The sequence below is a fragment of the Vespa crabro genome, chromosome 22, assembly GCF_910589235.1.
Source record: "Vespa crabro chromosome 22, iyVesCrab1.2, whole genome shotgun sequence".
Lineage (NCBI taxonomy): Eukaryota > Metazoa > Arthropoda > Insecta > Hymenoptera > Vespidae > Vespa > Vespa crabro.
In genome coordinates this window covers 631878-644047 of record NC_060976.1, presented here as the reverse complement: position 1 = coordinate 644047, position 12170 = coordinate 631878, and the positions used below count along the sequence as shown (strand labels likewise).

At 37.6% G+C, this 12170-nt stretch overlaps 1 protein-coding gene across 1 annotated transcript; it reads right to left on the bottom strand.

The window, feature by feature from the left end:
• Positions 1-9587: 9587 nt before the first annotated feature.
• Positions 9588-10589, bottom strand: LOC124431833 (histone-lysine N-methyltransferase SETMAR-like). The gene has a single exon (XM_046980173.1). The coding sequence runs from the start codon at positions 10587-10589 to the stop codon at positions 9588-9590; it is 1002 nt and encodes a 333-aa protein (XP_046836129.1).
• Between the last annotated feature and the right edge of the window lie 1581 nt (positions 10590-12170).

The following is a 12170-nucleotide window of genomic DNA, read 5'->3' as shown; positions in this document are numbered from 1 at the left end:
AATATACAAAGCCATTCTAAAATCCGTTTGGACCTATGGAATTCAACTATGGGGAACCGCTAATAACTCAAACATAGAAATTCTACAAAAATCTCAATCAAACACCTTACGAAACATTTGCAATGCCCCTTGATATGTAACAAACGAAAGGATACATATAGATTTAAGAATTCCTACAATCAAGGAAGAAATTGTTAACTTCAGTGAACGTTACAATATTCGTCTAGCTAATCATCCGAATCCTCTAGCAAATAAATTGCTAGAAACCTCAGAACTAGTACGTAGGCTAAAAAGGTTCTACACTTCTGATTTAGGAAGAAGATTTAGTTAATTTTTTTAATTAGGTTAATTTATCATTGTAATGTCGTCTTAAACTTACAACTCATGTCAATATATCACGTCAGCAAAAATACTTATAATTCTCTGCGAGAAATGATTGTATATTCCTCTATTAATAAAAGAAAAAAAAAACATGAAGAGTAAAAAACTGTGGAGTAAGAAAAATAAACAAATCAAATCTACGACGGAACAACACACGTCAATAATATTAGAGGGCAATGATATTCAGATACAGATATAACCAACAACCGGAGATACCAAACTGAGAGAAGATATATATATATTCGTAATAGAGAGAAATCGAGACAATGTAATAAAGTATGATTAATAGAAACACATTTCTTTATTCTCAGGAAGGTACGATAAGAGCACGACTTTTCAGAGAAATAAATGAAATATTATCGATATTCGACTCGATTAATGAAGATCTTAGGAGATGAATTAAAAAAATTTATTTTCATTATCTCATCATTAAAAGAATAAAAGAAAACTGCATAGCTAGTAAGTGCACAAAACCGAAAAAACGCTAAGACAAGATATTGACGGAATATTGTATCTATAAGATAGTCTCGAAAAGTAACAAACATGTACGGATTTGTTATAGCTGAGGAAATATTGACTACATGTTTCATTGTTGATGAAATTAAAAAAAAAATGAGGATTCACGCCGTTCAGATGAAATACCAAGCTATCCCTTTGATCATGGATTATCCTTACACTGAGCAAGAGCATATATATACATGAGTCGACCAAATGATTCATAAATACTTCGATGTCGGTGCAAAAACACATCATAAAGAGCTTCATGTAGTAATACGTTTTTCTTTAATAAAAACTAGAATAGTAAAAAATATCTTTTCCTATCTATAAAGTTTAACAAATAAACGTTAAGTAGAGAAGACGCAAATCTTTTTGAAACGTGCTTAAGATACAATGAAATTTGTTATCATATTCTTATATTTATTCCGTGGGTCGACTAACGTGTTTGTAAAAATTAATTGAAATCTGTGGGTAATTAAAAGAAAACAAATCAAAATAATCTGTATTGTCTAAAAATATCAGTCTGATACTAATTACAATCAAAGATTAATTAGTTCTTTATTACAAAATTATAACATTCTATTGGTATCAAATAATCAAAAAAATTTATTTCTCCACAATAAAATTTAGTTTGACTGATTTTATCATTGATTAATCACTGATTTCAAACTTTGGTTCTGCCATTTGTTTGAAACATTAATTCTAAATTGTCCAATATTAAACAGATAATTGCTACTGACTTAGTGCCACTTTACACACTCTTCAGTCAGTTTGCTGAATCTTCCATCCGCCAACAAAGTATTAATAAAAACATCTCTGGACAGACCAAATGATGAAAATTAATCTCAACATTTTTTGTAACAACCAAGGCATTAAATATTACTGACGAAGATCTCGTAATCAACGGAAGCCGGAAATCCAAGCGGAGATTCAATAATATCTGACAGGAAAGATGCAAAGAGGTAACTGCACACAAATCTCATTATACTAAAAAGATGTTAACGCCAAACTTTCTCGCGAGCAAACCGATCAAATCGTAAGTATTTTTAACGAATATATATAGAAATTTAATTGCCAAATATCTCCAACTTATAGGTTATACTAATAGAGCCAAGATGAATGTAACACTGATATATTCGACACCCGTATATCAAACGGATTGAGTGTTCCAACGCGAGTTTTATACTGACGTTCAGAATGATTCGCTGGTCTTAAAGAGTTCATTTTAACCCTTTGCACTCCGAACCATTCTGGACGTTGGCTACCAGCTACTTGGCGCTACTTTGTGGCAGAAACGCATTTACAGACACTCGTATTATTTAGTATAGTTTTGGAACTAACTAACATATTATAATGATGTTGGACTTATATGAATTGGTTGAAATCGGGAAATGTATTTGCAAAAAAATCAATGTTTTATTTTTTATAATTTTGTACAGAGTGATAAACTCCCCAAAATGCATTGCAGGCTGATTAGTGCACGTTTGACAATAATATGTTGTTTGACGCCTGCCACCAGGTGTTTTCCTATCAGAACAAACAATGCAATCTTGTTTTCTTTGTCCGACATCAGGAATATGTAGTTTACTGTCTAATCTATTGTCTGCAGAAGATATGGATGGACATGTTCTCGATTCACGAAAATCACGTAATCATTACATCGACGTAACCCTCTCATCACAATCCATGAGTCGACTTATAGGCCAATGGAAAGTCAGAACAGGCTGGACGTCCAGTGACCACAACTCAATAGATATCGTGATACATCCCCCGAAGGCTGAGTCGAGTCGAGGGGGTTGTGCTCGAGGCTCGGGGAACAGGAGGTTCAACACTAGAATAGCTAACTGGGACTTGTTCGCCGAGCGCCTACTCTCCCTCTTCGCGGCAAGACTAGAGGGAAGCAGCTTAGGATCGGCTTCAGAAGTAGAGACACGAGCCAACGTGCTTACAAGTGTCCTACAAACCGCATGCTCCGAATCTATGCCCTGTAAAAAGGCTCACCGGAAGTCCAACCTATGATGGACATCAGCGTTAACGAACCAAAAGGAAGTATCTCGATTAAGATGCGCGTTTCAGCGAGAAAAAGACTATCAGGCACGCCTCGGGTTAATGCGCGAGTATCGTTCGTCGTTGCGGAACTATAGTAAAGTGGTACGATGTGCCAAATTAGAGAGCTGGAGGAAATTCGTCACGGAGCAGGGTAACTCGGAACTGTGGGGGTACATATACAAGCAACAGGCAGGTAAACTTCGCGTCGAAAGAGTGATTAACACTCTTAAACGAGAAGGCGGGAAAATTATGAACGTTCGCGATACGGCAAGAGTCCTCCTCAATACGCATGTTCCGGATGACTGCGTGTCCGAAGATACGCCGGAACAGCGAGCGGTACGGAATATCTCCAGAAACGTTCCCGAAACTGCGGATGTCCCTCTCTTCATGAAGGAAGAGGTCGCGCATGTCATAGGATCCCTCAAAAACAGGAAGGCCCCGGGGCCGGATCTTATCGAGGTGTGCGTGCTCAAGAGAGCATTTGCTGCTATTCCATCCCAATTTGTTGATCTTTTTAACAGATGCCTTCAATGGGGCATCTTCCCATCTATTTGGAAAGAGGGCTCCTTAAGAGCACTCCTTAAAGGTGATAACAAAGACGCGGAGGACACCAAGTCTTACCAACCCATATGTCTTCTCTCCATCATAGGGAAGGTTCTGGAAAGACTGCTGAAGTTGCGCATTAACGAAATCTCCCTCGCGCCGGGAAAACTTTCAGATAAACAGTTCGGCTTTGTCCCGGGGACGCTCCACTGAAGACACGATAGTAGAGATGCGCCGAATCGTTTCTGCCTCCTCACGGAGATATGTCGTCGCGTTGTTATTCGACATCTCAGGAGCTTTCGACAATGTCTGGTGGCCTTTAGTCCTAAAGGCACTCCAAGATCGGGACTGTCCGAGAAACGTTTTTAACGTCATGACTAGCTACTTCGCGGACCGCAAGGTAAAAATCGCCTTAGGAGAGCATGAGGTTTCGAGAGGAAGCAGGCCTTCAGAGGATGCCCGCAAGGATCGGTCCTTGGTCCCTCCTGCTGGAACCTCATGTTCGACCAACTTCTCCGGATACTGGAGGAATCCCCGGAAATTAACGCGATCGCGTACATGGACGACCTACTCGTCATCATAGATGGTGATTCTAGGAAGGAACTCGAGAAAACAGGAAATCGCGTGATAAACAGCATCACCGAATGGTGCTCGACGGCGAAACTATCTATCTCCGAACATAAGACGGAAGCTATCGTCCTCAAAAGCGACTGAGTGAAGAGGAAACCCATTGGTAAAAGGGGAGGACAACAGATAGGAACCGGAAAACGGCGAGAAAGACCAACTTAGCAAGTAGGCCCCCCACCATAAAGATAGGGAACAATAATATTAAATTTAAGAATTCTATTAGATACCTCGGGGTATACTTCGACAAAGGGCTGGGGGTCATGACACACTGCCGTTACCTTAACGGTAAAGTCGGACCACTGTTCGCGAAGCTAGATAGATTAGCAGCCAGAGAATGGGGGCTCCGTCATTGCGCTCTTCGGGCGATTTATCGAGGCGTATTCATCCCTACGGTCACGTACGCGGCAGCAGGATGGTCGGATCTCTGCACCGAAGGCGATCTCAAAAAGTTAAGCGCGACCCAGCGATCGGCCCTCATCTCGATCACCTTTGCGTACCGCACAACCGCGACGGAATCCCTCTGCGTCGTAGCGACGGAGCCGCCGATTGATCTCCAGTTATTGAAACGTAGAAGATTATACGGTATTAGGAAGAATAGGAGCACCGAAATAGCGACGCGGAAACTGGAAACTGGAAGGCACGAAAAATAAGCGCGCGATAGTAAGGCAGGTCGACGAGGAAATTTTCAAGAATTGGCAGTCCAGATGGGAGAATTCCTCAAAAGAAAGGACAACGTACTTGTTTTTTCCGGACATCAAGAACAGGATGGGTGTCCGTTTTGTCTCTCCTAACCACTTTACATCTCAGTTTCTTACAGGACACAGAGCTTTTAAGGCCAACCTGACGTCGCTGAACATCATCACTGAAGGAGCATCCGATTGTGACGAAGAAGACATGGTTTCGCATCACATCGTCGACTGTCCGGTTTACGAACCCCAGAGGGTGGCTCTGGAAGAAATTCTCTGTGAAAGGAGTTGGCCGGAAGCAGCGAGACATCTTGTCTCCACGGCCGAGGCTTTCTCCCTCTTCGCGGAGTTTTGCAAAGAAACCCTCCTCATTAAGGGTTATTAGTTCATGAATCCTGTTCAGCTGTGATTGTCGGAGTCCTGATGATGGGTGTGGGTGCCTGTAATCTTCTCAGGTTAACCCATTCTCGAACAGGATAGGGTCGGAGATGCTCGTATGCATTTTCCTATTTTTTTTTTCTCTACCACCAAACTCTCTCCCCTAAACCTGCTATCCTTCCAATCCCATCCCATCCTACGAAACGAGTGCCAAGGATCATGGTACTGTGAGTGGGCTTCCCCGTGGTTCCCCATAGGCTGGCATCAGCGTGGTGATCCGTTGCTGCGAGGATGTTGGTCGTGGCTAAACTGCTCACCTTGCCCGCCGGCAGGAGTTTTGGGTTTTTCCGAATCCGGTCTCTTCGTTGTGGTGGTTGCTGCTAGTAAATGGCTCCGTAGCGTATGCCCTAATGGGCGAGATAGCATAGGTGCAGGCACCCTTCGAATGTCCACCTTTACAATATACAATGTATATCAAGTTGTTTTGATCTTCACTTTCAGTACTATCGCATACATCTGTAGCATTTCCCGTCGTAGCCATACTATTTTGTTGAAAAGTTTTATATAAGTGGTTAGCAAATGTCTTGGCTTGTTCCATGGATGTCTTTGCCCAAAATCCGTCTGGTTTTCGTAATGCTGGAGTCTGCATTATTGGTCTTTTTAATTTTTTTGTTGCCTTCCAGAGAGAATTATTTGTATCTTCATTTGGTGTAAGGTTTAAGAGATATTTGCTAAACCCTTTTATCATTATTATAACCTCTCTTGTGAGTGCATTTAACTGCCTTTTATTTTCTTCCGTTTTACGCCTTTCCCTTTGTATTTAGCTATTCTTTTTTGTTTAATTTTTTACAAAACATAAGCTGGGTATGAACAGCTTATTTTATTTTCTTGTATATCACGAGTAAATAACCATGTTGATTCTTGAATTATTCTTGTTATGTAGTACACAGCATTCTCGATGTGTTCCGGTGTTTTTAGAGGGGTTTTGCAATTTAGTTTTTCATCAATAATTGACCTAAATTTATCACAGACCGTATTTCTATTGTATAATTTGGGTATAGTTTCTACGTGGATTGGTTTTTGTAAAAATTCTGTCAGTATAGGTGTGTGATCAGAGTTCAGTTCTATGCTTGAAATTAATTTGAAGTGTGCCTTGTTCAGTTCTTTAGTTATGGCAAAATCTAGAAGATCAGGTAATTTGTTTGATGCTGCTGGCCTATAGGTGGGTTCCCCGGTTGATAGAGGTTTTAATGATAATTTCTGTGTAATTTCGAGCAGTGTTTTACCCTTAAGCGAAGTTCTTTTTGATCCCCAATATTTGTGCTTAGCATTGTAATCCCTTACTGCTATAAATTTGTTTCCTAGACTTTTAAAGAAATTTGAATATTGCTCTTGAATAATATTATGTTTTGGTGGTGAATATATAACCGATATTCGTATTTCTCCAGTTATGATTTCTAGTGTAATTGTTGTTGATTGTAGATAGTCAAGTGGAGTGTTGGCATATAGATGGTGTTTAATATTATTTTGAATGATAATCACAGAACCTCCGTATGCTTTTCCCGATGGGTGCTTAGTATCATATATACTGTAGTGTGGTATATTTACATAATTTTTAACTGTAAGATGAGTTTCTGAAATTGCCATAATATCAATGTTATGTATGTAGTTGAAAATTTTGAGTTCTTGAAATCTTTATTGTAATCCGTTGCTGTTCCAAACAACTATTCTGATTGATCCATCCACTATTTGTAGGTATTCAAGAATTTTGTTAAGAGATCTAACATGACAGTTATTTGACGTGTTTGTTGTTGTAACAGTAATGTTTGTGTTGAGACCATGTCTGTTATGAGTTCCACATTTTTAGCAGATTAGATTAAAAGTTGTTTAAGTTCTGTATATTTATTTCCAGGAGAATTTTTTGAGCAAGTAGGAGGTGTTAGGTTTTGTTGTTGCGAGGTCTGTTTGGCTGTTACTTGTGCATAGGTTCTGTTATTCTTGTAAAAGTGTTTAGTATAGTTTTGCGAAGTGTCTATTTTTGAATTGTATTCTGTGGCATAAAAAATATAGTTATTGTTAGTTTCAGATAGTATTCTTCGTCTTAATGGAAGAAATGTTTTGTGTGTAATTGTTTAGCTACCAAATAGCCTTTATAACTTGCTGGATGATTACCTTGGCAATTAAAGCACTTTGCGTTTACTATTTTACCCTGTTGTGGGCAAAATATAGTTAAGTGATTGTCTGCACATTTAACACAAGCAGTTAACCTATTGCAGTAATTCTTCATATGACCGTATATGGTAGCGATGGCATTGAGGTATATCACGTTTCGATCTTGGCGGTTCAAATATAATTAATATGTTGAGTAGTTTTTCTATGCTACATATGTCCTTGTTATTATTATTTGGTTCAAGTTCAATAGCAAATAGAGACTATTTAGTATCATATTTGACTATATTATTAATCGTCCTAATAACGTGTTTGTGGTGCTTGAATTCGTCAATGATTTTCTGTAAATTTTTTTTTAAATGAATTCCGCGTAGAATTACCTTGTAACTTCTTTCAGCTTTAAGTTGATAGGTATGAAAATTTGCATTTTTGCTTTTTAACGCGTTTATTATTTTTCTATAGTGATCCAAGAATGATAACTGGATTTTTTTCTGATTATCTTTAAGTTGCTTTAAAGTAAAATTGTTGTTACCTACTTGTTGCTCAAGTAATTCTATCAGCGGTTCAATGACTTGAGCCTGAATGTAAATAGGAGGAGGTTTATTTTCTTCATTTGTTTTGGTGTCTTCATTTGTTTTAATGTTACCTGTTGATGTAGCATCGGTTTTAGAGAGCATACTATATGAGTTGTGTGTAGGTATATCTTGTAGCCACATTTCGGATTAATGGAACGTGCGTGAATTTGTCATATATGCGTTTGTATTAGATTTCCTCTTTTTGCTAGTAGATAGGGACTCAGCTCGATAAATTAAAGTGTTAGTGAACATGTCGATATTCTCTACTTCGTTATTTGATGTGTTCCGTATAGAGCAGATGTCTCCCAATTTTGAAATTTTTAGCTTTATTGGCGTCATATTTGAGCCAGCAGCATACGATGTACTCTTATTGTCCGTACTTATCACTGTGACGAGATAATAGAAGAGGTCGTTAATATACATTATAAGAACTGTAAACAATTCACGAGCGATAGGAAATACGTCTATATCGTATCAAGTAACGAGCAGACTTAAGTAACTTTACTTTTTGTAATGTTGCTATTGGTATGAAAAAACTCACTTCCTTTTCGCTAGAATTTATCTCATAAATATATACAATCCTATTTTCGTTTTTAACTATCCAATACAGCATATGCGTTTTAATCTGGTTTTAACCTATTTATGATACCGTACTTCGATGTTCTCAAAATTTGTTTATTTTACCGGTATTAAATTATTACTTACTAAAGTATTTCCTGTGAAGCACGACCTACAGGTTATGTTTACAAAAACATTTTTACACTTTTTTTATTCGAAAAATGTATCAAACGTTCATATTACTCTTCAAATCATATGTGACGTTCTATCGTCCAATCGAAAAATTATCGAAATTTACGAAATCAAATATACTTTTCTATGATCGAGTTTTTAACTGGAGCAGCCGCATCCGTAGGAAAGCATATTATCCATCGTGTTTATCCGTTTGCTTGATTACTGTGACCTACTTCACAATTTCCTCCTCTCACTTTCGCTCCGTACTTTACGTTGCTCTACATCAACCATCTCTCCCGTCTCATTCATTCATTTAAAACTCTGTAATTTGTTTCATAAACAATATTTCCCCAAGTTAAGTATCCTAAACATTCCGTCGGATCATAAAGAACCAATAAAAAAAATTTCATCTATATTGGACAATGATGTACTGAGTCGGATTATTCGGAAATTACAAACACATGGATTAAATCTTTTATGTTATTGTAATAATTAAATAATGATTTTAATTGATAATTGTCAACGAGTTATCTATATATTACAACATTGACGATTCCCATTTTAGAAATGTTGTACCTCTAATGAATTATTATCTTATCAAAAATGATATATGAAATATTTGTTTATTGTTTTTAATAATAACCGTTTCCCCAAATAATATTATTACTTTTATTTCGATATCTATTAAATTTATATTTCCTAAAACATTCACTGATTTTGTACATTAATAGCATTCAATTTAATTAGATTTTGACACCTGTCCATTAAAAATTTTTATTGTGAGTTTTTCAAATCGTTTGATTGTATTTAAATTATAAATGTACAATTTTTCCTTTGTTCACAAAACAAATAATAATTACGTGATGGTTATATTAGGTTGGTGCGAATGAAATGTCGGATTCTTAAGTGAATATATTAAACTGCATATCTTTTTCCAAAAGCTGTTTATTTAATCAAAATATGCTCCAATATATACTTCAATACATTTTTCCCAAAGAGATTTTAATGCATAGATGCCTGTCTTGAAGAAATTCTGATCTTTAGAATCAAGGAACTCTGATATGGCATTTTTCAGACTGTCTTCATTTTCGTACTGTTTAGCCCGTAAAAACAGTTCTAAATGTTTAAATAAATGAAAGTCAGTTGGCGAAAGATCCGGTGAATAAGGTGGGTGCTGCAAAATTTCATATTTTAATTCATTTAATTTCACAATTGTTTTGTATGATGTATGCGGCCGAGCGTTGTCGTGAAAAAGTATTGGGCCATGCCGATTAACAAGTGATGGACGTATAATTTTCAATTTTTCATGCATTTCTTCAATGTACTGGCAATACTTTTCGGCTGTAATTGTCATTCCAGTTCGAAGGAATGAGTAGATTCCTCCAGTCACATTCCACCAAACTGTGATTAAAATTTTCCGTGAAGTATGAGCACAAGCCTCATCCCTATCAAGCCACCGAGCACACCTTTTCCTATTGTCGTAAAGAACCCATTTTTCATCACAAGTAATGATCCGATCGAAAAATGGATCTCGATTAAATCGGGTTAGCAATGATGAGTATACGTTCAAGCGATCCAGCTTATTTCGCTCGGTTAGTTCGTGCGGTATCCACTTATCCATTTTTTTCACCTTGCCAATTTCAGAAAGATGTCGCAATATTGTTGTATGGTCAACTTTCATTCTGGCAGCAAGTTCCCTTGAAGAAATAGTTGGATTCGTTTCCACCAATGCTTTCAGAGCATCATTTTTCACAGACGTTTGAGATCTCCCACGCGGTTCATTTTGCAGGGAAAAATCACCAGACCGAAATTTTTCAAACCAACGCTGCACTTTTTGATCGTTCACAGTATTCTCTCCAAACGCCTGGTTTATATTGCGTGCAGCTTTTGCAGCATTATTACCAAGTTTATACTCATATAAGAAAATTACACGAATATTGGTTGAATTCATATCGATGCAAAATTCAAAGCAAATAACAAAAGGGAACACTTTTGAGAAAATCTTCTTTGCTAAAATGTGACTCTGGCAATGGACAGTACGACTATAAACCAGATTATGTCAAAAACAAAAGCATAACAAAAACAGGGAGACAAATGTTCACATTTAAAGAAAATCCGACATTTCATACGCACCAACCTAATATTACATACTATCTGAGAAATTATTAATGAATGTTATATTGTTACGTCCGACGCCTCTCTTACACTTAACAAAAAGACGCACATAACTTTTTTCCCCTCGTGCCCACCGTATAGGGAGTCATTTTCACAATACTTATGTATTCAATTCAAGATATTGTTACTCATAAGACACAAAATTAAAAGCTAACGCTATTATACGTTCACTTCTTGAGGATTATTTCATCGGTTATTTCAACGTTCACTTCCTGAGGGTTATTTCATCGGTTATTTCAACGTTCACTCCCTGAGGATTATTTTATCGGTTATTCTCTGAAAGTCATTCCCGACGGTTATTTTGGTTATTTCGAAATTTATTTCCTGAGGGTTATTTCCTCCCGAGTGTTATATAGGATAGTTAACTTTGTCCGCGATTGTACTTTATAATTTTGTTATACTTTAATAAATTTAGTTTTGTTCGAACTCACTGTGTATATTTACTTGAATAACCCCGGTTGCGCGTATCGAAATCATTCGAGATCCTTCTAATGATCTTAATTCAAACCTGTAAGTTTTCTTATCTCTACAATTCGGGAATTGATTAATTAAGTAAACTTTCTACCGCGTAGTTGACAAATTTTCTCACGTGGTATCTTTCCACTCCTTACTATTTAACCTTAAAACCTCAAGGTTATACTTTCGTTAGAGATGCGTACAGTTCGCACAAGCGAAAGATAACTTCCTATCAAAACCTCTCACTAATGGGGAGCACGAACGAGTCCTGAGTTATCAGCCTTTCTCCCAAAATCTTCACGAATGCCGAGAACACGTCGTGCCGATAGAAAGTATCACTTGCGCCGACTTCTCACGACGTTACACGGTACTCACACGTACTTCACCGACGTCATCGGGGTCTATTCCAACGAAGAAGCCAACAAGGAGAACGAGGTACCTTACCACCTCATCCCAATCACGTTCGACAGGAAGGCTGTTCCAGTATCTCATTTAGCACCCCATGAACCGCGAACACCCAGATATTTGAAGATCAAAGCGGAATTCACGGGGATCACCGAACAAGGTAAGTACATCCATTAACAAATCTCTGAAATGCCGTGTCTCGAATCATTTTGTGTGTACTTGTACCTATCCTGAGCCTAAAACTGTACATAGCAGTTAAGAGCCAAAAAGGTACTAATCTCGCGACAAGTAAGAGCTCCTTAGAAAAATTGTAATATATTTTTTTAAGGCCCGTACTGAGCGGGACGTAACATTATCTCTGGTGACAGCGGTGGGATACATAAATAGCATATACATAAAATGTCCAACGACAAGGCAAGTAAGCTCGAATGAATGGACGCATCTAACGATAGAATGGAGATGCGAAGCAAAACTAGACGACCGACCGAAACCGAAT